General features: G+C 39.4%; 2 protein-coding genes across 9 annotated transcripts in view; both read left to right on the forward strand.

Annotated features, from left to right (window-relative positions):
• The window catches only part of TTC28 (tetratricopeptide repeat domain 28), a 646,079-nt gene that overhangs the window by 380,464 nt on the left and 237,999 nt on the right, over window positions 1-27,616 (forward strand). The gene's annotated exons all lie outside the window — the stretch shown is intronic.
• Window positions 11,511-11,933, forward strand: LOC131811321 (small ribosomal subunit protein eS24-like). Its single transcript, XM_059139749.1, has one exon. The coding sequence runs from the start codon at window positions 11,526-11,528 to the stop codon at window positions 11,916-11,918; it is 393 nt and encodes a 130-aa protein (XP_058995732.1). The 5' UTR covers window positions 11,511-11,525; the 3' UTR covers window positions 11,919-11,933.

The raw sequence follows: 27,616 nt of genomic DNA on the forward strand, positions 1-27,616 counted from the left end.
TAGGAAGTCTGTTACTATGCAAGACAGTTTTCTTAAATGGATAGAATCTTAGCAACTCAGTATCCTTATTGCCTTCTGATTTTGAGTTTAGAAGTATCATAATAGGAAAGGTTCCTTATTTGATGCAACTGCTCATTAAAATCTGTTTACAAACACCTTAAAAAGAGTGATTTCCCAAATCTTTCTTCAAATACATACAACTTGGGACGCCTGGGTGGCTCAGTCGGTTAGACATCTGCCTTTGGCTCAGATCATGATTCCATGGTCCTAGGATCAAGCCCAATGTCGGGCTCCCTACTTAGTGGGGAGTCTGCTTCTCCCCTACCCTCTACCCCACCTCCTACCCCTGCTTGTGCATGCTCAAGCTCTCTCTGTTAAACAAACAAACAAACAAACACAACTCATATTATTGTTGAGATGCTGTCATGTAGTCATTCTGGTGGAGTCGGGGTGTTTGTCAAGTTAGTGAGTAAATAATTTTCACATGTTTAACAGTCATGTCAATCAGTTTTCTGTGGCGACAGTAATGCAGTAAGATAAAGCAATATACATTTATTTTTGCTTGCATATCTCTGATCAGAGCTAGGCTTGGCAGAGCTTACTTCCATGTCTGTAGTCAGCTGAAGTCAGCTGACTAGTAGCTAGGCAGCTTCCCTAGCCTCTCTCTCATATCTGAGACCTACCCTAGGGCAACTGGGTCAAACAGACTGTGTTCCACATGTCTCATCCTCCAATAGATCCCCCTGGGCATGCTCCTACTTAACAGTGAAGGTAGAGTAACAAGTGCTTGTCAGCCTTCTGCTTATATCACATTTGCCTACATTTTATTGCCCTAAGCAAATGAACTTGACTTAGCCCAGAGTCCATATCAAATCCTCAGTGGGAGGAATGAAGAATTGGGGCTATCAGTGCAATCCCTCTACCACAGTGTAATGGCATCATTATCTCATCAGTGAACATGACTGTAACCCAGTTTACAAATACCTTTATAGGTATTGTTTTCCATGATTTCTTTTGAGGAAGTAATACACTTGCTGTCCATATCCTCAGAAGAAAGAACAGGACATAGGTTGACTAGAATCAGTTTACCTGGCACTTTCTTATTTTTTTCCATTTCATCCCCACAAAAATCTATAAGAATCTTAATAATTCTTTTTTTGTTTTAAGATTTTATTTATGTATTTGACAGACGGAGCAGGCTTCCTGCTGAGCAGAGAGCCCGTGTGGGGCTCGATCCCAGGACCCTGGGATGATGACCTGAGCCAAAGGCAGAGGCTTTAACCCACTGAGCCACCCAGGCACCCCAAGAACTCTTAATAATTCTAGTCATTATTGCTATCCTTGAAATACTGGGCTTCTCCACTTCTATCTGGATGTGTGAAAAAATGTTGATAACTTTTTTTTAAGATTTAGGTACTTATTTGAGAGAGAGAAAGAGAGGAGAGAGAGAGATTGGGGAGAGGGAAAGAGGGAAAGAGAGAGAATCTCAAGCAGACTCCCCGCTGAGCATAGAGCCTACCTTGGGAGGATTGATCTCAAACCCGTGACACTGTGACCTGAAGTGAAATCAGGAGTTAGGTGTTCAACCAACCGAGCCACCCAGGCGCCACGGGATATTGGTAAGTTTTTAAGGCTGTTTTCTACAGTAAGGTTTTTATGACTCAGTGGTTACTGCATAGTGTTTCTAAGTATCTGACTCATTTACTATGTTATCTTGGCCAAATGACTTTGACCTTTTGTTTCAATATTACTGTTTCTAATATTAGTCTTAGAATTCTGAGTGTATAAATAAGTTGCTATCAGTCAGTCATTAGCAACCTGGCATAGGAGATGAGTTTTGAGTAGTGCTGCTGGTCATTTGGCAACACTGTGACATTATGTAACAACATTTGCAACCGTCTACTGAGCCTCTCATGTCCTGCAGGATATATGCAGTATCTTCTCTAATTTTTGCAGTAAGCCACAGGAGTTGGCTTTGCAGATGTAGAGACAGAGGTGCTGTCACAGAGGAAGCATTTCAGCACCTGATCTGGTGCTCAGAGCTTCTCATTTCTTCCTTCCACAAAGACTGACTGGGAAGGGAGTGAATTAATGAGCACTGATAAGCCATTTGGAAAGCTGTAGTTACTGGCTCCTCACATAGGCAGAAAAATCATAGGCTGGATGCATTGTATGTATGACCCCACAAAAGACATTTGGTTGAAATTACAATTGAGCAATCCGTCAGTCTTACAGTTCCATTAATTGTGTAATTTGTGTAAGCTGCTAATAAGAATAATTTTTTAAACCACATTAAAAATCCATGGGCATACATAAATATATGTTCGTCATTTTATTCCTTCCAGACTATTTGTGAAATATCTGTTGCAGATTTAGTTTACAAATACTGTACATTTACATATTATCTTTTTCCAAGGAGCTCACAGATAAAGTAGACCATTTTTGTAGGTCAAAAAAAAAAAAAGAATATTGGTAGTTTCTTGTGGTTTAACCTAATACTCAGGACTGTTACCTGTAAGGGAAAATGAGGAGTCACTCAGAAATCACTAGAATTATGTCTTCATCCTAGACCTTGCTCTTAAATTTCAAACCCTTCTTTTAGACTTCCTTCCCTACAGCTCTGCCAGCGTGTGTCACACATGCCCTCAGCTCATCAGCTTCCCTAAAATTCACCTTGTCCATTGTAACCTTTATTCTGGAATTCTTGTAGACCATCTTCTCTGCTTGCCTGCCCTCCTCTTTCTGTTTTTTCGAGGCCTAATTCCTGACCCACTCCTGCCTGCCTCCCTTATTTAGGCTCTGTAACTTGGCTCCTACCTCGTACCAACTGTATTTACTTGTCAATCACATTGGACCTCTCGTGGTCTCATGAAAGACTGACTTGTGATAGTCATTCTCTGGTTTCCCTTTGAGGAGAGCCCTGGTTCTTCATTGTGGGATGACAGATTTGTCATATTTCCCTGCCCTGAAGACAGAAAAATAAGACCCTTCAGGCTAATATTTGGCCATTCCCTGCCTTAGGGCTTATCTGAGTGATTTGTGTATGATACATGACTCGTTGGGATTCTTAACAAATAGTCTTATGCTAGATCTGTCAGTCTAGGTCCCTTCATTAAGACTGATTTTACTTTATACATAATTTTTAACTTTAAAGGGAAAAAAAATCTCCTTGTTAATTGTATCAGAGATGAAGCTCTAGAAATAGGCTGTTAGTTAAGTTTCAGTGACTCAGAGATATTCTGGGCATGTGAGACTTATTTGAGATACTTTGATGTGAATAAAAGAATATCAGAGAAACAAATTGGATAATGAATATATTGCTTTGAAAAATCTAACTTTAATTTAGCCTTGCTGCAGTGTGGAAAACCCTATTTTTCTAGTTTAGTGGCTCAGAACTATTGTTTGCATAAATTCTAATTTACAAAGTCTGTAGCTGAGATAAACATTTGTGTCAGATACAAATGGATATGGGTTATGTCAAATTCAAGTAGTTAGTCCTAATAGTCCTAATAGTTCAAGCTGTAGAGCTACTCCTGTGTGACAACCAAGCATCAGTGAGGGGTCCTCATTCAGAATGACTTTGACTTTGATTTTTGCCTAGTTTCACAGTATGCTGAGGGAGATTTTAGCCCTGATTTTGCTTCCAAGTATTCCTGATTCCCTTCTCTTTGTCATTATTTCACTGTATCAAGAGAGAGAAAGGATAGATAGCCAACGCCTAAAGTTGTTTCATCTACTTTTCGTAACAAATCTCGTTGACCCTATGTAATAGTGGTTTTGTTTTTTTTTAAATCTTTTTTTTTTCAAGATTTTATTTATTTATTTGACAAAGAGATAGAGAGAGAGAGAGCACAGGTAGGCAAGCGGCAGGCAGAAGGAGAGGAAGAAACAGGCTCTCCACTGATGGAGCCTGATGCGGGGCGGGGCTCCATCCCAGGACCCTGGGACCATGAGCTGAGCTGAAGACAGCTGCTTAACTGATTGAGCTACCCAGGTGCCCCTCATTAGGAATCTTCTTTTTTTTTTTTTTTTTTTTTAAGATTTTGTTTATTTATTTGAGAGAGAGACAGTGAGAGAGAACATGAGCGAGGAGAAGGTCAGAGGGAGAAGCAGACTCCACATGGAGCTGGGAGCCCGATGTGGGACTCGATCCCGGGACTCCAGGATCATGACCTGAGCCAAAGGCAGTCGTCCAACCAACTGAGCCACCCAGGCGCCCTCATTAGGAATCTTCTATTAAAATATTTCTGATACAGAAACTTATTGGATCTCAAAGGACCTTGAAAGATCATTTAGCCCCGTTTTCTCTAGATTGGGTTCTGAACTGGTCCTGGAAGTGTGAGAAGGTGTTCTGATAATAAAAGAGTTTTATGGACATAGTGGGTATGTGATACCTAAGGTTAAACAGTAAACTTAGTAGGCCCTTTCCAGCATGAGTTCTCAGAGCTTTAAATGTGTAAAGGCACTTTGTTAATCATAAAGGGATTATTTAGGGAGGGCTAATAAAGTAGGGAGGGCGATTCAAATTTGTTCAAATTCTTTTTATGTGGAACACCTGTTAACGTCTACCAGCAGGATCTAGTTAAAACAGTAACTCAGAGTATGCCTCTTTCGCTGCTCAAAACTAGTAAAAGATGTTCCCATCTCACCAAATAAAAGCCAAGATTCTTACAGTGGCCTGCAAGACCCTTCTAGCCCAGATCTTTTGTTTTTCTCGAACCTCTTTTGCTTTTCCCTACCCTGGTTCAGGTACACTTGTCCTTCTCAGTGAGGCCTGCACAGATCATCCTGTTGCCAATATTCCCTCTCCCTCTTCCTGCCCTATTTTTCTCCAGAGCATGTGATATCTTCTCCTCAACTAACTACATCATTGCCTTAGTTTTTTCTATTGTCTTTTTCCTCCTACTTGAATGTTGTTCCATGACAACAGAATTTTTGGTAGTATTTTGTGCTCTATTGTATCCCCAGCATATACAATACTGCTTCACACCAAGTAGATTCTCAGTAACTATTTGTTGGATGAGCTAATTGTCCTTGGGAGAAATCAAGAATCTAAATTAGGGTGATATCCTCAGGCTAAGAGAAAGATATAGATTTTTACCAGCTCCATCCGCGGCGGGCCAGGCAGGGAAGAGAGGGTCACACACAGTTGAAGGGTCCCTTCCAGGAAGTTACTGTAGGAGGACACAGGAGTCCTATTTTGGTCTTGCACTGTGAATGCGGTGACAGTTTCCTTCCCAGAACAAAGGGTGAGAAGAAGTAGGAGGAAATTAGGAATGATGCTTCAGAAATAGGAATAGGTGATGGGGCTCATCTCACTGTGCTCTTCTCTCCTGTAATTACAACCAGTGTCCCATGAAAGAACAACGCAGCCCTCTGGCATGTCTTAAGAGTGAACCCTTAGTCCAGAGCAGAACTGGTTCCAAGTCCAGGAAACTTAGCCTTCTAGTGTTTTTTGAAAGTTCTATGATGATCATTCTAGTTCTTGCCACACAGAAATAGAGGTTTTATTTTTTAGCTGTCTGACTTGTTGCAATTCCTATCATTTATTTATCAAAAAGAAATAAGAAAGAAATTTATAGTCCCGTTCTTTTCTAGATGGAGAAAATACACCAATTCTGTCCCATTTGCTAAAAAGAATAGATACAGTAGTGTTCTGGAGAGTTGTCCAACATTTGTTCCCTTTAATGCAAAATTTTATAGTTCAAAATCACAACTACTAGTTTTCTACCTTTCCACTCCTGCCTCATAAAAAGAGAATTGTTCAGAGGTATGTTTTTGTCCCATGAGATTATCCTTTAGGACATGTGATTGCCCTAAACAAAGCACAGGCTCTGCTCATTCCTAATAAATTATTATGTCTTCCGCATCTGTTCCCGTCTTTTCTCCAAAGCATTCATCTAAGAGAACAGAGCATTAATTGAAAATACACGCATTGTGGCAAGACATTTTTCTGATAAATGCATTGACAGTTGATTTGTTGTGATTAGAGGAAAACCTCAGGAGTTGAGGGTTTGGGGCTGAAAACTGACTTTCTGCCTCTACTGCCAGACAGCGTCTCCTTCTGCCCTTTTCCCCTTTCCTCGCAATTTCCTCTGAGAGAAATCATGTGACCCTGTCACCACCGTTTTCAATGCCAAATATCTAAGTGTCTTTAAAATGCAGCACAACACTTTTAAAGGCAAATAGTGAAGTAGTTTCATCTGACATTTCCATTATAGCTGCTCTTAGAGGATTCTAGACATCATACATAAAGGTGGCTGGCTGGTTCTTTTTTTAAAAAATCATGATGCAAACCCATTGAGCTGTCTTTTCATATTTGATGCTCCATCCGTTGAACATGAAGTGCATTTTTTTCTTAGAAATGTGATTTGATCTGAGGATCTCTACAATAGTCTGGACTAAATTTTTCTAACATTTGTCTTATATTTTAGAGCTACATCCATTTTTTTCTAGTTTTGTGACATACCTAAGCATTTCTGAACTAACATCAATTACTTTGTTATCTCTAGTACGCTGAGTCCAAACTGAAAAAAACAAAATGTTAAATTGCCACCATTATTGCCATTACTGTCAGAGTGTTGTTTTATGTAGAAGTGAAAATTATATTCTCAGACTTTGTATGCAGTTTGTTTTTGCATCTGAAAAGTTTTATTAAATTCATTTTTATTCATTTATTGAATACTTAATGAACACCTACTATGGGTTAGAAATAACATCTGACGATAATGATACAGAGATGGGCAAGATTCATTCCCTGCCTTTGAAGAGCTCACAATTCAGAAAAAGGCAGGTGGGTAATCAGGGAAATTACAACAATTACAGCAGTAATAAATTGCTTCTAAAGAGCTGTTGCATGTCCATGATATGTGCACATCTACCACATTTTACCAGTTGACTCCTCCCCAGTAATGGAAAACTGGGTGGCCTTTAGCTTCCTCCCACCACAGCAGTTCTTTGAAGATCCCCTTTGTATGTGTTCCTTTCTGGGCCTGTATGAGAATTTCTTTGAAACATATAATCGAAGGTCAAAGTGTGAGGTCATAGGATATACATACACTTGATTGATCCAAAACGGCCAGATTCTTTGTTGGAGTAGATGTATTAGTCTATACATCCACAAATATGTTCCTGCGTCCCACATCTCAATGGAGACCTGGTACTCTTCAACATTCTAATTTTTGATGACCTAATAAGAATAAAATGCTTCCTCATTGTTGTTTTAATTTGCATGTCTTTCATTACTAATGAATTTGAGCACCTACAGATATTCTTGTTAGCCTTTGAGTTTCCTTCTTTATAAATTGTTAGTCATTTTGTTGTTGTTGTTGTGGTTGCTGTGCTGTGAATTGGCAGGCACTTTTCACGTGCTCTTGAAAGCATTCAGGTCATTCACCAGTGTTAGACTTTGCAGATGTCTTATTGCCATCTTTGTTGCGAGTGCAATTGTGTAATTATTTGTATATTTTGCATTTCACCCTTCATAAAAATGAGTGGGAAATTTAAATATCAAAGTTCTAATACTAACAAAAGAAGATTTGTAGGTCTCACAAAGTAATACAGTTGAGGTAAAGATGGAGAATTATTGGTCCTGCCCCACATAATATGTCATTTTCCTCCATTTGGCTGTTTCTTTGAATTCTCCTGGTAAGTGAGGGAAAAGAATAAGACTGAAGAACATATATAAAATGCTGAAAATGTATCTTTGAAGATCCCATCTAAGAGCTTCTAACTGTAGAACAGGAATTTCCCTTAGAACATGAAATTCCATTGTTTGACCTGTGCACATTCAGCCTTTTGTTCACGGTTTCAAGAACAAATTACCAGGAGCAGGGCCCAAGCTCTGAGAGACCAGTCACAACAGAGTTGCTAAGTAATGTCCACCACTTTAAGGCACCAAATAATTCCAACTTGAGTATGTTTATAACATTATATTTGGCTTCTCCTAATGAAGGTGGAAGATAGGAGAACTAAAAGAATATGGAGGGCAAGTATTTTATTCTTTGGGGAAAATTTTGGAGACCTTTTATTCAGTGGCTTTTAATTCGTAGAAAGAGAAGAGTTAAGTTTTCTATGAGGACAATGGTGGTAAGAATCAGCTAAGAATTTCTATAGCATTTGCTTAAATAGCTTAGTAAATTAAGTAAGTGATAATGTAGTTTTTCTTTTCTGTCTTTAACACTTAGTTAACCTCTTTCTCCTCACCATCATCCTTACAAATATCTACAAGTCTCTTCTGTTTTATTTTATTTTATTTTTTAAAAGATTTTATTTATTTATTTGACAGGGAGAGTGCACAAGTAGGCAGAGAGGCAGGCAGAGAGAGAGGGGGAAGCAGGCTCCCTGCTGAGCAGAGAGCCAGATGTGGAGCTCAATCCTAGGACCCCGGGATCATAACCTGAGCTGAAGGCAGAGGCTTAACCCACTGAGCCACCCAGGCTCCTCAGTCTCTTCTATTTTAGAATAAAATTCCCTTGACCTTGTGTCCCTTTTAAGCTACTATGCTATTTCTTTACCGCCAATGTGGGCCATATTTCTCAAAAACATAATCTACAGCTAATACTGACACTTTCTGACTCTGTAGTCATTCAAACAAACAAACAAACAAACAAAAAACCTCTTTAATCATGTTGAAATATTTATTTTATAAACTTTTCTAAACCAAACTCATTTTAGACAGGACAGGCTAGGTTATCCTACAATCATAACCAGTTAGCCCCAGATCTTAGTGGTTTAGCACTACAAAGGTGCATTTTTTTTTTTAATGCTGTATCAGAGACTCTCTGTTCATTGTAGTCACTCAGAGACCCACACTGAAAGATCAGCCACCATCTTGAGCAATACTGGTTACCATGTGAGAGTGAAAAGAGGGCCTTATACTGGAACTAACACGTTACTCACCTACAAGTGGGCTAAGAGGTGTGATATTTCATGTCTATAAGGCATAGGGCTGGAGATATTTGGTATTAGCACTAATGACAACCACAGTTAAATTATGTCACATATCAGGGGTCCAGGTTCTTAATTCTTTGTGTCTTGTGATGTCCTCATGGAGAATGTCTTTCTTGTGTGGTCTGTGCCTTTTTCAAATGGTGCAATCATCTATATTAGGAGTGACTGTGGAAGACTTTCTGCAGATTGGCTTTGCACTGGCTTCTGCTGAAGAAACTAAGATGTTTCCCTGATCTAGAACTTGTTCTTTTCTTTCTTTCTTTCTTTCTTTCTTTCTTTCTTTCTTTCTTTCTTTCTTTCTTTCTTTCAAGATTCTATTTATTTATTTGACAGAGTAAGAGAGCAGACACAGGCAAGGGGAGTTGCAGAGGGAAAGGGAAAAGCAGGCTTCACTCTGAGGAGGGAGCCTGACTTGGGGTTCGATCCCAGAACCCTGGAATCATGACCCGAACAGAGGGCAGACACACAACTGACAGCCACCAGGTGCCCCTAGAACTTATTCTTAATGTGGATTTCTTGGTTTGAGATTCCATAAAGTTTGGTAGGTTTTTTGTTTTTATTTGACAGAGATCACAAGTAGGCAGAGAGGCAGGCAGAGAGAGAGGAGGAAACAGGCTCCCCCCTGAGCAGAGAGCCTAATGCGGGGCTCAATCCCAGGACCCTGGGATCATGACCTGAGTGGAAGGCAGAGGCTTAACCCACTGAGCCACCCAGGTGCCCCCAAATTTGGTAAGTTTAAATTCAGACTCGAGCTGTGTATCAGGGGCGCCTGGGAGGCTCAGTGGGTTAAGCCTCTGCCTTCGGCTCAGATCATGATCCCAGGGTCCTGGGATTGAGCCCTGCATCAGCAGGGAGCCTGCTTCCTCCTCTCTCTCTCTCAGCCTGCCTCTCTGCCTACTTATGATCTCTGCCTGTCAAATAAATAAATAAAATCTTAAAAAAAAAAAAAAAAAAGAGCTGTGTATCACATAGTCCAGGATTTCAATCTTTAACTGGGTATGATATTTGTATACAACAAGACAGATAACAAGATTTCTTAAGTCTTTCTGGGACAGGTTATCTAGTCCCCTCTTCATGGAGTTGGCTGGGGTGAGGGTTAGAGAACTGTTCCAGCGTCCTTGTTTTATACAAAGGTATCATTTGGTTCTCTGCCTTCTGTGAACCTATGGCCAGGTTTCCTTCTCCCCATTCAGGTAATCTTCCTCATTTGGGGGCCCCTGGACCACCACTCTATTGGCTCCCATATTTAATATTTTGGTTTTGAATTTCCTCTGTTTTTAGCACCTGGGAGATTTTAACATGTGGTTATATCTGAGATTTCTATGTGTTTTAGTGGGAGGAAGTCCACATCCAGGCTCAGCCACTCTTTATAGCATGTCTTTTCTTTCCTTAATATACGAACCCCCTTTTCTCAGTGGTTCTTGATTGATTGCCATTTTATCAAATCCCAGAGATACTTTTCAGCCTCTTAGCGTACCAGACATTTTTTGCACATTCAGTATTCCTGAATGAGCACTCTGTTTGAGATAGTCTCCTTCCTTGCTTGGCTTTTCTGTCCTGATTCTTTTAGCACTTTGAATTCTTTCAGTTCATTTTTGGGCTTTCCCAGATATACTCACTCATCAAATGTTGATGTTCTTCAACTTTATTGTTCACTGTGTTTTTCTCTACATTCTCCCTTTGTATGATCCCATATATTTTCATCATTATAACTATTACCAAAAATGTATTTTTAGACTTACCCTTCCTTTCCTCATATACCCACTGGCCTACCAGACGTACACAAACTAAGCTTTTTAAAACCAGGGCTAGGGGATGCCTGGATGGCTCAGTGGGTAGAGGCCTCCGCCTTTGGCTCAGGTCGTGATCCCAGAGTCCTGGGATCGAGCCCCACATCGGGCTCTCTGCTCAGCAGGGAACCTGCTTCCTCCTCTCTCTCTGCCTGCTTTTCTGCCTACTTGTGATCTCTGTCTGTCAAATAAATAAATAAAATCTTTAAAAAACAAAAAAAAAAAACCCAGGGCTCATTACTTTCCCCTCAAAACTCACTTCTCTCCATAAATTTCTGATTCCACTTAATGATGCCACTGTTTTCCTGGTCATTCAAACAGGAAGCCTGACCTCTTACCATAGATTCTTCCTCTCTTTCTCCCTCAATGCCTCATCTAGCCAGATACCAGGAACTATAGCTCTTAGATCTCGCCCCTCTATCCCTACCACCATATGGAGTTAAGGTCCTCATTGTTCATTCATGTACTCACACAACAAATATATACAGGTTACCTACTATGTGCCAGGTATTGTGTGCTGAGTGCTGAGGTCACAGTAGTGACAAAGACAGTGACGTCCTTGCCCCATGGAGCTTCCATTCACACACAGGATATAGTGAACAAATCAATATGTAATGTATGAGATGATGCTAGGGAGCAAGAAGCCATTGCTTTGCAGAGACATTGTATTGTTACCTAGTGGTGATTTAGGTAACTTGCAGGTTTGGTGTTTGGAATGTGAATAAAATCTGACCTGAAGATTCAATCTGTTATTAAAATAAGTTCCAGAGCTCAGCCACCATCATGAACGACACAGTAACTATCTGGACCAGGAAGTTCATGACCAACCGACTAATTCAGCACAAACAAATGGTTATTGATGTCCTTCATCCTGGAAAGGCAACAGTACCTAATACAGAAATTCGGGAAAAACTAGCCAAAATGTACAAGACCACACCAGATGTCATATTTGTATTTGGATTCAGAACCCATTTTGGTGGTGGCAAGACAACTGGCTTTGGCATGATTTATGATTCCTTGGATTATGCAAAGAAAAATGAACCCAAACATAGACTTGCAAGACATGGTCTCTATGAGAAGAAAAAGACCTCAAGAAAACAGCAAAAAGAACGCAAGAACAGAGTGAAGAAAGTCAGGGGGACTACAAAAGCCAATGTTGGTGCTGGCAAAAAGTGAGCCAAAATTTTTCACGAGAGGATTAATAAACTAAAATGTTAATGTGAAAAAAAAAAAAAAGTTCCAGAAAATGCCATACTACGACTATTTCCCTTAAGTTTGAAACATGCAAAACATCATTTACTTTAAGTAGTTTGGAAGTCAAAACAGTTGTTTCCATTACATTACTGAAATGTGTTCCTATAAAAAGTCATTTGATTATATAGATATTTTTATTTTATTTTATTTATTTATTTGACAGAGAGAGATCACAAGTAGATAGGCAGGCAGAGAGAGAGAGAGAGGGAAGCAGGCTCCCTGCTGAGCAGAGAGTCCGATGCGGGCCTCGATCCCAGGACCCTGAGATCATGACCTGAGCCGAAGGCAGCGGCTTAACCCACTGAGCCACCCAGGCGCCCAATTATATAGATATTTTATATGGTGGTTTTTTCTTTAGTTATATTTAGAAAATTTCTCAGAAGTAGAAATATACACTCCCTTCTCAGGAATATTTAATTTTTTTTTAATTTAATATTTTGTTTCAATTCTCTGAATTTTATTGGTTTTTTTTTTTTTTTTTACTTTGTTTTTTTACAATTTTTATGTAGACATGTAAACTTTTTTGGGGTGTCTTTAAAATTATGTGACTTTTTCAGAAAACGATAGCAAGACAAACTATGTTTATGGAATGAGCAGGGACTAGAGTACCTAAATCCTGTCTTGGCATTTAACAGGAAGGGTGGATATTTGGGTATCTTTATACCCACATTATGCTGTTCTTTGGCTTGCTACTGTTGGTGATGAATTTGTTATGTTTCTGAAACAACTATGTAACTGATAACTCCTGTTGGGGGATGGGCAGGGGGCAGAACATTGATTGGGGCTTGCTGGGCGAGTTAACGGCCATCACATCTGTCCCTGCAGTCCGCTTCTGCCAGAGAATGGTGCCAGGTCTTTTGTGGTCTTTGAACACAAACCTGAATCTTTCCCCTAATGTCCTCATCTTTCAAAGACTCCAGCAGGGCTAAATGGAGATGAACCTGGCAGTATGAAATGAGGGAAAAAAAGATCCCAGCATCCAACTTATTGCAAATGAACAGCTTCTCTCTGGTTTCAGCTGTTTCATTTAGATAAATGCTTCTAGGAAGATGAGACACCATTTGCATTTATGGGTTTAATCGTGGCAGTTACAGCTTAACTATCTGGCTTCGGTTTTGTAGAAATACTTACCATCGTCCACCTCTTCCCCTCCTTTCTTGATCTTGCAGCCATCCTCAACTCAGGCCTGCAAAAGCTGGTGCTGCGGTTTAAAAAGGGTGATCGGAGACTTCACAATCTTATTTCTCATGGTGCTATACTGGACTTTTTTTTTTTTTTTAAAGATTTTATTTATTTATTTGATGGAGAGAGAGATCACAGGCAGGCAGAGAGAGAGGGAGAAGCAAGCTCCCCGCTGAGCAGGGAGCCCGATGCGGGGCTCAATCCCAGGACCCTGAGATCATGACCCAAGCCGAAGGCAGAGGCTTAACCCACTGAGCCACCCAGGCGCCCCGCTATACTGGACTTTTATTCTTTATTTTGGTTACGGATTTGTCATTGATGTTAACCAGTGGCTGTAGCTACCCTTGGATAGTGGGACAGGAGTTGTTGAAAATCTGTTGAAGTTGCCTTATCAATCGAGTTGGAGCAGAAGATAGCAGTGGAATCACTCCATATTGGCCCAGGGCTTTTCTGAAAAGAGAGTCGTAGCATGTTATTCATATGCACAAATTATGATACTGAATAATTTTGTGGCTATTTCTGAGTTGTGTCCTCACTGCGTATAAATACAGTTTAATTTTCTCTCCTAAAAAAGTTAGTAACTGAGTGGAGAATGTCTTAACAGCTAGCTGACGTGGCTAATAACCAGTTGTCTTGGGAGTGTAGGATAAATGCTCATGGCCTTGTTATGTGTTTGTTTTGCTTTTAATCATATGAAATATGAAATACTGAGGCAGGGAGAGGGAGAAAGGGGGAGAGGCTTTCTGATTCAGGATATTTTTTAATGGATATGGAGTAGAAGTAACCTATCTCATAGCCCTTTTAATGTTTCAAAGTATACACTTTCTCATGTTTTCATATCATTGGTTCCCTGCATTAGACTGTGAAACACAGCTCAAAATAGGTTAAATAAATTGATTAAAATGATTCCATTAATTAATAATCCTATGCCACCGTGTATTTGTGAATCACTTTACCTTTTAGTTGATAACTCATACATATTATATTTTTGTTTCTCCCAGCAGTGTCAGAGTCAGGTATGGAGTCCAGTTCTCATTTCCAGTTCTGTGGCTATTCCTCTAAAGTTGGCGCTGGCCAACTTTTTCAGTAAAAGACTAGGTTTTTTTGGGCCAGTAGCAACTATGCAATTCTGCATAGTAACACAAAATCAGCCATAGACAAACTAATGGGTGTGACTGTGTTCCAATTAAGCTTCATTTCAAAAATAGGTGGTGGGTGGGATTTGGTCAACTCTTTGTCTAAACCAATAGCTTCCGAAGTTCCCCTTACTAAAGGGCCTTTTGTGGTTCCCATTTGTACATCTTTCCAGTCTCTCATATTTTAAAAGTTGGACTTCTTCTTCTTCTTCTTCTTCTTCTTTTTTTTAAGATTGTATTTATTTATTTGAGAGAGGGAGGCTGGGGAGGGGCAAAGAGAGAGGGAGAAGCTACTCCCACTGAACAGGAAGCCTGATGCAGGGCTTGATCCCAGAACCCTGAGATCATGACCTAAGCTGAAGGCAGACGCTTAACTGACTGAGCCACCCAGGCACCCCACAAACTCAGTACTAAATCATAAAGATTTCAGTCTCCCATTTATAAATTAATGCTAATCAAAACCTGTCATGGCCATGTTTCTTGAAAGCTCTGACCACTGAGTCAGATATTGCTTTGTGATACTCAGATTCCAATTTCCTGTCGAGGGCATAGCCACGAAGATGATGATTTGAAAATTAGAAAACTCAGGCCCTAGGCTAGTGGCTTGCCTCCTTCTCTAGCTTCTGTAGTCTGTTACATGCCAGCCACAAAGAGGGGCCCACTCTGCCATCAGGGGGTGGGAGTAAGCTCCTGACATCTCCCTTTGTAGGCGGGCATCCCAGCCAGTCTCTCAATCACCAGACAGCCTCAAGCAGCTAACTTAACCCCCAACATTGCTTCCCAAGATAAGCCTTAATACTGTTTGGGAGGGCATAATCATTTCCTTAGTGAGTAAGCATCTTTTTAGAATTATGTATTGAAATATAGATGTGATTCAAATTCAAATACTGATATTCTTGTGTTAGGGAATATATACTTTGAAAATTTAAAAGAATTTGGCTTATTAGATTAATGGGTCAGCCTTGGGATTCTTAATATATGTCTCTGAGTAATTGATTAGACTTGTGATTTTGAATTAGAATGCCTAAGTTTATAAACAATATTGGAATATTAGAGAGCCAAAGAATGATCATATTTAAACATTTACTTATATGAATTATCTATGGGGTGCCTGGGTGGCTCGGTCAGTTGACCGTCTGATTCTTGATTTTAGTTTAAGTCATGATCTCAGGGTTGTGAGATTGAGCCGTGAGTCAGACTCTGCTCAGCACAGAATCTGTGAAATTATACCCCTTTCCTCTCCACATCCCTTCCCCCTGCTCACACTCTCTCTCTCAAATAAGTAGGTAAATAAAATCTTTAAGAAGAAAAGGATTACCTACATTCTTTCTCTGTCAGATAACTAGAGAACTTCAAAAGAGAACTGAATATATTAAATTTATAAATGTAATTTAAAGCATGTAAGTGAATTTAAAACAATCTCTATTTAAATGTGAGAGTAGAAAGAGAATAATCAGAAAACTGAGCTTAAAATCTTAAGAGTGAAGTGGAGTTTTGAATTTTGAAATATAATAAATGAATAAATAACACAAGAAACACCTGTATAGTCTTTTCTCTGTATGTCCTCTAAGACATTAAAAAGAAAAACATCACACTGAAATGATCAGTATGAATATCATCATGACGGTACTGTGCTGATGGAATTCAAGGCACACCAAAGAAATGTGACATTTTAGTTAGATTGCACACTTTACAGTTTCCTAGAGGCCTTTGAAATATTGAAAATGGTTTATGAATCTCACGACTGTCTTCCAGGACCATGATTTGCCAGTTACTTACATTAGACACCTCTCTTATGTGTAGAATTAACTTCTTAGTTGAATGTTAATTGAAATGTTATATTTAAGTGGCTGAGAGTCCTCATTTTAATCACAACAAGAGGAATGAAATCTCAAAGATGCTGCTCTGAGGAACAGTGAATTGGTCTCTACATGAAATAGTGAGTGAGCGGCTGGTCTTCAGGCCTGACCTCTGAGGTAATGTCTCAGAACTGAGTTTTCAATAAAATAGATAAAGAATTTTTATTAAGTTTCCTGAGCTGGAAACACATCCATCCTCTCATTTTGCTGGACAATGTGTTTACCATTAAGGGACTGCCCGTCTTAGGGAGAGCTCAAGACGGCCATAGAGGGAACACAACCCTGCTGCAGGGGGAAGTGAAGCTTGGCTGAATCCCACTTGCATTACGGGTCCTGGTGGAGGTGCTGCCCTTTTGCCCTTGTCCTTGGGAAATTCATCAGTTTTTCGAGCTACGAGAGATTGCAAGACATTATCTCATTCAGCCCTCTGACTCTAAGGAGGAATGCACTTAAATTATCTCTGGCAAAGGAGAATGTCTTCATGTACTACTTGTATAATTCGAAATTAATTTTGAAGATTGTATTTTTTTTTTAATGACCTGTGGGAGATTCTGTTCTACCTACTCCTAAGATCTGCAGGGATGGTGAATCGCCTTGCTACCCTTTGAGAAGTAGTGACAAGAAAGATAATTAGAGCTTATAGATATCAAACATTTTCTGTGTGCCAGATACTGAAGCAGAAACTTTCTGTGCATTCACTTATTTAATCTTCACAGCTACCCAGTGGGGCAGATACTGTTCTTGTCCTCATTTTGCAAATGAGCAGACTCAGGGTTAGAGCTCCCGAGTGGTGGAGCTGGGATGTGAAACCTGGGTTTGTCTCATTTCAAGAACTGTGCTTTCAAATCTTCATGTTGCTCTCACTTCCCAGTTGTGGTACTTAGTTTGTCATATTGTGTTTTTCTTCTGGGAATAGATTATTAGACTATACAAAGAATTATATCATACAGTGCAAATGGGAGAATTGGGGGCATTAAGGAATTCGTGTTATTCTGCGAGTCCTACCTATTATTAATTAATTGTGCAGTATTTATGTTTGGAAGGACGTATCTACCCACATGGTATAGACAATATAAAAGGAAAAACCGTTTGTATAGTTCTGTATATCTTCCCTGTATTAAATACCCCATAGTGCTTTAGGTTTTCATTTTGTTCCCTCTATGTGGAAAAGTGGAGAAGCTAGACTAGTGAATTATCAATCCTTTGCGAAATGAGTTAGGAAACAACCTGCAAGAGAACCTTGATGTGAAATGAGAGTGTGGACCTTTATTCTTGACCTCTTGGATTAGAAGCCATATAGGTTTATGAGGTACTTTGGGCAGAATCCTTTCTTTTTCCCTAAGTAAACATCAATGGAGGGCGCAGTCTAGTGTGGCTTCCTTGGGTGTAATTATAAAGGACAAAGCAGCAGCCAGAAAGAGGGATCTTATTCCAAGTCTTTCCTCTTTACTAGTTATTGAGCTGAAAAAACAAAAACAAAAACAAAAAAATCCCTACCTATTTATTTGAGTGGTGTATATGGTGTAGGGTATATATTGGCCATTTTCACAATATTTTTGTAGTTGGCAGTGTTGAGAATTGTGTTCTGTTTCAAATTCTAATGTCCTCCTTAATTAAAGAGCACCTCTGGAATTAAATCTCATTTTTTCCATGGCGAATGAGACCCTAAGAAAGGAATAGAGATTAAAGTAAATTCAACCCCCAGCCTGGCCCCTGGTTTCTAAGCTGGCTACAGTGAGAACTGTCAGGGAGATAGATGGGGGCTCTAAGGTTTCCTGGAGTTTTCAGCCATGTGTGGGCACCACATGTGGTGTGTTCAGTGAATACAAATACAAGAACACATGCTGTTTCCATTAGGGACACTTCAGACCCTTCTCTGTCCCCAGCCTTACTACAGAGTTGAATGGGTCATTTATCATAGGCCACTTACTGATACTGACTGGTGCTCAGGCCCCGTTACAAGTAGGCAGCAAACAGTGTGACTTAGTTCTTTTAGAATGTTTATTATACAAGGATATTATTTCTTGAGAATATCCAAGCTCATTTGCACAGAAGAAACATTTTATTAGGTGCTTGTAGCAGGGAAATGTTTTTAAAATGCAAATCTGATCATGTGTCTACCTTGCTTCAACCTTTCAGTGACTCATGATAGTCAAAATCATTCAAGACCAGGTTCTGCCTTCTCTGTAGCCTCATCCCCTTTGTTACCTTTAGAAGACTAAATTGCTGTTAGCTATCCACAAGTATCAGACCATTTTTAGCCTTCCCTTGACCTCTGCTTCTTGTGCCTTTTGTTGACAAAGCCTTTCTCCTCCTTGAAAAGGTATTCACATTTTATAAGACTTAGGTCAGGTATCATTTCCCCCAGCAAGCCTTCCCTATTTCTCTTCTCCCAACCTGGGTTTAGCATCCTCTTCCCCCTTTTGCTCAGAAAATGGGGAGATGTCATCTGTTATAGGGAGCTCTTCTCTCTCTGTATTGAAACAGTGTTTCTGCCCCCGTCTCCTGGTGCGAGCGGCTAGAAGGCTGGCTTGCATTCCTTTTCTCAGCCACCTTTAGGTGCCCAGCCCAATGTCTGGAACAGCACCGAGGCAGCCGCTAGTGATTCTTGAACTCAATTGGGCTGCCTTGTAAGCAACTCTGGGCTTCACTCAGGCACAATCACATGTGATTCTCATTATATCCCTTATCCCAGTGCCTCGCACACCCACATCATGAGAAAGTTCATACTGAAGAACTGGCCGGCAGTGTGACTCCTTCAAATTTTCCTTGATTGAAGAGTGCAGATACCCAAAGTGTACAGTCTGTTTTCCTTAGTGAGTGTTGTCACTGGAGACACTCTCTATTGAGTGTTGTCTCTTGTGGGCCCCTGAGGCATCCAGCAGCCGTATCGTCTATTGTTTACAGTTAGCAGGAAAGTAGTATCTTAGAAAGAGCACCTCATATCTTGATCTTAATCATTTTTCTGTTTTATTTGGCATAGCTGTTCAGAGTCAGACAGATCTTGTCCTCAGCGAGGGCTCTGGTAGTTTCTCATGGTTTCAGTGTGTGTTTGCATGCTGTTTACTTTCAAGAAAGGCATTTTCCCAACCAGGTGCTGGGATGGACACATGGTTGGTTGGATTTACTCTATCCCTGCCTTTTTTTCTGTCTTACTGTTTTTACTCGTTGGCTATCCTTGGTCTTCCCTCTCCTTACCATTCCTCTAGGAGACCACATAGCACAATGGGAGTAAGAGGAGCTTTGAAGCCTGGGATCTGGGGTAAGAATGGAGCTCACCACTGGCCTGCAGTTCAGCCCTTTTGAGCCTTAATTTTCTTGTTTGAAAATGAGGATAGTTCCTATGCCTTAGGTTGGTGTGAGGATTTAGTGAGTTAACATACATATAAAGTTGGCAAATACTAGGTCACTGCGATCATTACCACATACAACTCTGCTAGGGTCTATGTGGGGTATAAAATACTGACACATGAGACAAGTAAGTAGCAATATAAGGTATTATATGCAAAGAGACAAGATTAGCTCCTTGAAGAATCACAAAATGTTAAAAATCAGGAAAGAGCCTTGGAGACTAGCTAGTCTAATCCTTCCACTAAAAACAGGGTTTAAATTTTGACTATATCATTCATTAACTATATCACCTTAGATTTACTTCCTTATCTATAAAATAGGGAAATCACTAATATGTATCCCTTTACGGAAGTGGCCTTAGGATGAAATGGTATCGTTACTGTGCATTAATAAATGATAGTATTGGTATTACTGTAATTGTTAATAATAGAAGGTCTGTAATCTTCCTGCTGCATTTTGGTTTTATATTAAAAATAGTTGGAAGTCTGTGATATTTTTTTTCCCCGATCATGACGCATGGAGAACCGTTAAAACTGTTACACAGTTTTCATGTATCTGCTAAAGGAAATTTCTGCCTCTAAATGTTATCAAAACCCCAAAGGGAAGCTACTGTTCCCAGCCATTTGTGAATGTAAGCATGACTTCTGAAAAACAACTTTCCACGGTATAAAAATGAAGGTCTGGCCTGCTTTCTCTCTCTCTACATTCTGTTCTAACAAGCTGTAAGGACATCGGAATGATAACTGCTCTCTCTCTCTTAATACATAATGTCTCCGCTTGAACTTATCTTGCTTGTAGGCATGACACAGTAACATCAAGGCTGGGCACTCTCAGTAGACCTCCTCCTAGGTGTATGTGGATGGCCAGCTAGATCACTTTCACTTCACTGAGCTGTGAAATTGACACCAAATTGTGCCATTAGCTTGTTTCTGAAGGGTATGTTGTGCTGGATGTTCTCTTCTTGCTTGCACGGTACATGAAAAAAGATGACAAGATAAAAATGTCCCATAAATGAACATGAGGGAGGAAATTTAGATGTAATTTGTCGTGAATTAAAAACATTGAATAATGTATCAAGAGCCCCTGGAAGCAGGGGTGCTGAGAATTCAGAGCAGGCAGCCAGTACTTGGGGGGAAACTGTAGAGCTTTAGGTTTTTCTTCTAAAGCTTTTTCAGATTTTTATTTGCCTTCTTGATACCCTGCTAGCAAGAGGACAGTCTTGCAACCAGTTAAATCATTCAGTAGCAGGATCTGTCTGTTTCCTGACTTAGGTGTAGTGGTGTGTTAATGTGTCTTTTTTCTCTCTAGATAAATAATTCTTTGCCTGCCTTTTGATTTAAAATACCGAGATAGATTATTTCTTAGTAAAATCTTTCTCCTATAGTTGAAAGGAAGCAAAGGTTACCTGTAAATGTGGGAGGAAGAGATTTCTCGGAGTGGATCCACATCATCCTCATGAAAGCGTTCTGCACGGTAAAGCAGTGGCTGGTCTCCATCTAGCCTTTGTGTTTTCCCTTTGTTTTTCTCCCAGCTATCCACTTAGCTCACTCTCTTACCCCTGCAGGCTTTTCTCCTGCCTGTCTTCCCTCCCTGCTTTATTCTCTCCTCAGAACTTAGCACCATCTAACTTCCTGCCATGTTTATTGCTTCTTGGCAAATATATATATGTTTCACACTTTGACATCTCTGAAATTGGGATATCTCTAATAATCAATGATGTCCTAGATTATGAAAAATAAATATGTGTATTAGTTCAGTTTCCTTATTGTCTTTTTCTCACCTTTAGTTATAAGCTCCACAAGGCAAAGATTTCTCTTTATGTTGCGCATTATATATATCCAGAGCCTGTAGTATTATGGGAACTCAGTATTTGTTGACTGATTTGATAAACTGTCTCAGTTCAGGGAATTTTGGGGAAAAGTTACTCTACATTTATTCCTTTGTTCTTGTCTGAACCTCCCTTAGGCCCCCTACTCTTCACCTTTATCTTAGCTTGCTTATCTTATCTGTACCAGAGGATACTCTCACTTTGCCTGGCCTCCAGTCTTCTCCAGCTAGCTTGTGAGGTCACTAAACTAGTGAGGTGGGCGGACAGAGGATATCTGTTCCCTATTTCCTGTAATTCAAGCCTAAACTCCCAAGAATTTCCCTGCCAGCTCAGGCCTTACTTTGCCTAGCTCTATAGTTGTTTATAGTCTGTAGTCATGATAGGAGCATCAAAGCTTGCCCTGCATTAGGGCAGGGCTTTTCAAATTCTGTGGCTAAGGATCAGTCTTTTTTTTTTTTTTAAGATTTTATTTATTTATTTGGCAGAGAGAGATCACAAGTAGGCAGAGAGGTAGGCAGAGAGGCAGGCAGAGAGAGAGAGAGAGGAAGGAGCAAGCTTCCTGCCAAGCAGAGAGCCCGATGCGGGACTCGATCCCAGGACCCTGAGATCATGACCTGAGCCAAAGGCAGAGACTTAACCTACTGAGCCACCCAGGCACCCAGGATCAGTCTTAAATTAACAACCCATCACAGGGGTCCTGGCTGACTCAGCCAGTGGAGTGTGAGATTCTTGATCTCAGGATTTGGGTTCAAGCCCACCTTGGGTGTAGAGATGACTGAAAAATAAAAAACAAAAAACAATTCACCACAAATTGACATATTTGTAAAATACAAAAAAAAAAAGCAAAAATGAAATACATTTTTAAAAAAGATTTTTATTAGAGAGAGAGAGCATGCAACATGAGTTGGGAGGGACAGAGGGAGAAGGAAAGCAGCCCTCTGAGCAGGAAACCGAATGTGGGGCTTGATTCCCAGACCCTGGAATCATGACCTGAGCCAAAGGCAGATGCTTAACAGACTGAGCCATCTAGGCACCCCAAAATAAATTTTTTAAAAGATAGATATACAAGCCACAATTTTTAAATTAGATTAAATAGATATATCAATTTGATAAAAATGTTTCTTTTCTTACTCTCAATTTCTGTGCTTATCTCATTGCAGACCAGTTATAAACAGTTTGTAGATCAGGGACAGCCTATGAACCACAGCTCGAGAAGTTGTCTTAGAGCATGGTTGCCCAATTCTCTGTCTGTTCAGTTTTAGCATGCCCTCTAAAAGGAATCTGTTACTATTACTTCTGCCTTTACAGGTTATTAGTCTTAGGTATTAAAGTTGAAACTTAACCAAAACTAGGCAACAGCAGTAACTGATTGGTTAATGGGAAAAATCATTTAGAATAGAAATCATAGCAAGGATATGTACATATCCAGGCATGTTGTTTCAACTAAAACAAACATGAAAAACGCCCAACAACTTTAACGTGTAGAACCAAGATCTTTTATTTTAATCTGGGCCTTAGATTTCAGCAGACTTGTTCTTATATAAACTGTATCCATTTACAAGTTCAGTTTCTTCAAAGACATGAAAGAATTGAGTGCAGCATTTACAAAGAAACCTGGGTGCAGAAGTTCTTTAGATTTTTATGATTTAAAGAAATTGATAGTTATTGCACCTACATTGGATTCACCACAAATTCATTGTCTTTCTAAAAAAATTCATTGTTGGGGTGCCTGGCTGGCCGAGTCGGTGGAACATGCGACTCTCAATCTCAGGGTTGTGAGTTCGAGCTCTGTGTTGGGTGTAGAGATAACTTAAAAATAAAATCTTAAAAAAAAAAAAAAAAAAGAATTCAGTGTTTTTGGGGGGGAAAATAAGAGCTTTGTTTTTGTGCTCATAGTTAATTGATTTACCTTCTATAATTCCTGTAACAAATAAATGTGACACACTGGTTTGGGAGCAGTCATAGCAGACTCTTGGTAAACGAACTGTTCCATTAGGAGAAGTTCAAGGTGCCAGGGAATACTGGAGAGTAGACTGCAGTCCCAAGTGGTTGGTGTGCTTGGCACTGGACAGTGTGTTCAATGGAGGGAACAGATAGCAGGGGATAATCTGTGTGTTTGTAGGAAAAATCCCTAAAAATAGTTTCTTTTTTGCCATTTTATTTATGCTTCCTTTCTTCAAAGTGCCACTTTTAAGCTTTTGGTATTTATAGTGTTCTGTTTAATGAATCTGTTTTCAGCCATCGTGTTTATGATTATAAATGCTTCATTCATATTCTTGCTTTTTAAAAATTATTTTATTTTATTTTTTTTTACTTACAAAAGAGCCTGGTCTTTTTAGTATATAACCATGTGCTACATCCCACTCCTTTGATTGTTTTAGTTACCTTTCTCTGGTTTCACCATCACTTTGTTACATTGTTATAACCCAACTGCTTTAAGTCCTGTGTCTGAAACATGAGAGGAAAGGAAGCACATTTTCTTTAGCTTTCTGTTTTTATATAATATCAAACTCACAAAAAACTTGTAAGAGTAGTACAAAGAGTACACTTATCATGATGAGCACTGAGGAAGGAATAGAACTGTTGAATCACTATATTGTTCACCTGAAACTAAAATAACATTGCATGTTAATTATTCTGGAAAAATTTTAAAAACTCTTAAAAAAGAGAAAGTAGTACAAGGAACTCTTGTGTGCCTTGTACCCCGGTTCAATCATTATACTGACTTTCTTTATTGTGTTTTCTCTCTCTTCATATTTTTTTTTATCTTGAATCTTTAAAAAAAAGAGTTATTTCCTTATTTTGGAGAGAGAGGGTGTACACTTGTATGAGTCGGTGGAGAGGCAGAGGGAAAGAATCTTCAAGAGAAATGGGGCTCTATCTCAGGATCTATGAGATCATGACCTGAGCCAAAACCAAGACTCAGATGCTTAACAGATTGAGCCACCCGGTACGCCATCTTGAGTATTTTGAGAGCAAATTATGAAAACTTGCCTTTTATCCTTAAACTCTTCAATTTGTATTTACTGCAAATAAGGACCCACCCTCCCTCCCTCCTTCCTTCCTTCCATCCTTCCTTCCTTCCTAACCATATAGCACAATTATCAAAGTCAGGAATTTATGTCAATTCAATACTATTATTAAATCCACAGCTCTTACTCAAATGTTGTCAGTTGTCCCAGTAACTTCCTACCTGGTTGTTTCCTGGTCTAGGATCCAATCCAGGATTATACATTGCATTTACTTTTCATGTCTCCTTAATCCTCCTTCAGTCTGAATAGTTTCTCAGTCTTACTTTGTCTTTCATGACCTTCACACTTTTGAAGAGTGTGGGCTATTTCTTCGATGGAATTCTCCTCTTTGGGTTTGATGAAACCCCCAAATTTAGAATTTGCATTTGTCTGATGTGTCCTCATGATTAGATTCCAATTATACATTTGGGGGACAGGAATCCCACAGAAGTGATGCTGACTTTTCTCAGTGCACCCTCAGGGGCCACATGGTTTTGGAGGCCTCCTTCCTAGGCAGGTGAATTTTTATCACTTCTTTCAGTGGGGGTCTGCCAGGTTTCTGTACTGTGCAGTTACATTTTTCTTTGTAATTTCTAAGTAATTTGTGGGGATACATTTTGAGACTAGATTACATATATTTCCTGTTTATCCCTTTTATTTTTCTTTGTTGGCATTTTATCAGAAAGAAGAGCTTTCCCTTTTCTAACCTTTATTCATTTATATCAGCATGGTCTCATGGATTCTCATTTTATTTTGTATTTCATTAAATGGGTTAAAAAACCTGTTTCTATTTTTATTTAATTTGATTTGATGCTCAAGTTGTCCCAGACTTGGGAGCCCTTTTAACCTGATTCCTGTAGCCTTTTGACATTATCCATTATTCTTGGAGCATTTCTTTACTTTCTGGTACAATGAGACGTTTCAGGCTCAAAATCTGCTTTTCCTGCCCAGGTGTCAGAATCAGCCATTTCCCCAACTATCCCTTGTCCCTTTTAGAAGGGAATGGTTTTTAGACATCAAGATCTCAACTACAGGTGTGCTCATTCCTAATGAGTTAACAATATTCCTCTCTGTAAACTAAGATGGGGAAAACTGGTTGTATACATATTATCTCTATGTCTCTATATATCTTTGTGTAGCTCACATCAGAAATATATGTTATACATGCACATACATTTGTATATAAATATATACATAATACATACATATATGTCTATAGCTATTTCTACATTTAACTGTATTAAAAATATTGTATTAAAAATCATGACTCCTTGCAAATACCTCCAATTCCAGTCTAAATCATAAGAGTGTTCATTCTAGTCTTTCCTCTTTCCATATTTATAACCCTTTTATTCAGGAGTGAGAAACCCGACTTCTGTTATCCTCAATGTATGTTCTCAGTCCTTCCATATACAAAATTTGTTTCAGAAGTGCTAATTCACATCATGAAAAACAAACTCCCTAACTGGATTCAGTGTTTGTTTATATCTGTTTTTGTCTTTATGTGAGGGTACATAATCAAAAGTTCAAGAGCTTGATTCACAAGTTCCTTGGGTTAGTTCCCATTTTTTAGTATAATTATATAATTCATCTGAAATACAATTAGCTTCATTTATTTCTGTCATGTAATAAATAGAGTTCAGGGATGTTGCTAAAAATAAACATCCTACAATACACAGGATAGTCCCCCACAATATTATTTATCTCCAAATATTGATAGTACCAAAGATGAGAAACTGTGGTGTATAACCAGTGAGATGTGGTGAGGGCCTGGGATGGGGATAGGTCTTAGGAAGATTAGTTTCTTCAAGGAATTCCCTTCAGGAGAGGGTCTCAGGCAAGGGGACCCTTGGAGGCTTTAGGTCCTCGGCATCATAAGACTATGCCTGCCATCTCCATTCCTTTTTTTAGGGTCCCATTCCTTTTTTCTTTTTCTTCCCTGTGAGAACCTGGTAGAGTGGCTGGAGGAGAAACCCCTCTTTCTGCCGAAATTTTCCAGGAGCTTTATGTTATTATGCTAAACCATATTAAGCCTTTAGCAATTTGTTGACATTTTTTAGTTTAGTTTTCTTATTGGCTTTATGGTGTTCGACAGCATATGTCTCAGGTAGCAAATGCTCAGTCCTGTTTCTGAAGTTACTTGTATCTAGATTTTAGGTTAGTTTTCTGCCCTGTGACCTCCATCGTCCAATCAGTTCAAGACACTGATTTGTACTTTGTCCAGTTTTTTCTTGCTTTAAGATGGAGTGATGCTCTTTCCAGTTTTCTACATTTTTACTCTGAAACCAGAAGTCACTAGCCACATTTTAACTTCTCAATAGCCACATGTGGCTGTTGGCTACCATGTTGAACAGAAGAGATTATAGAATATTTCTTTCATTGTAGAAGGTTCTATTGAACAGTACTGTGTTAGATAGGAAATTGGGAGGCAAGAAGGAAAGAAAAAGGATAAAAATTCTCCTTTGGTCGTAATGGAATAACTAGGATTGAATTAGTCCTTCCACTGTAAAAAAACTATAACTCTGGCTAATACCCATGAAAAAAACCATTTTCAGTCATTAAACAAACAGTTCAGGACTGTGATCCCTGAGAAAGAGGAAATAGAGAATTGAGTCTTAAATTACCCTGGTTCTACCTAGAGCCACTTAACCAGTTATGGTGCAGGGAGTGGAACCCAGATGGCGCCCAGTGGTCTCACTGAATGGAAGAAAAATAGATCATAGTCTGAGGAGTCTGAAATATCTAGAATTTGTGGAGCAGCAACAGGAAAAGTTGAAAAGAGAACAACTTCCAGAAATCAAGAGGCTATATGGATCTTCTGGGTCTTTGGATGTGTCCTAAGCTATATTTGCATAAGATCAGTTTCCATGACGTCAGACAAAAGTAACTCCTGGGACAAAAACTACTACCTGGGATCTGTGTCGATAAACTGCTGGAACTACCACAGGGCCAGACTGGAAAGGCCTTGTTGAACAGCCACAGCATTTAGTAAAGAGCCTAAAAAGACCAGAAGTAGGACTAAACATCCTTGGTAAAGGCACTGCTGCATGCACTCTAACAGACTTCCAAAGAAGTCTTGAAATAAATGAATCCGTGAATAAGTGATATCCATAATGGAATTAATAGGCAAGTACTTTACAACAGGTATTATAAGTATGTTCAAGGATTTCAAATTGATGGTTGATAGAGGGGAATAGGATGGAGGAAATGGGAAGAATAGGTGAAGGGGATTTAAGAGGTATAAACCTCCAGT

Source organism: Mustela lutreola, chromosome 11, assembly GCF_030435805.1.
Source record: "Mustela lutreola isolate mMusLut2 chromosome 11, mMusLut2.pri, whole genome shotgun sequence".
Classification (NCBI taxonomy): domain Eukaryota; kingdom Metazoa; phylum Chordata; class Mammalia; order Carnivora; family Mustelidae; genus Mustela; species Mustela lutreola.

Coding starts and splice junctions, on each gene's coding strand:
- LOC131811321 (XM_059139749.1), top strand. CDS start 11,526: ATGAACGACACAGTAACTATCTGGACCAGGAAGTTCATGACCAACCGA.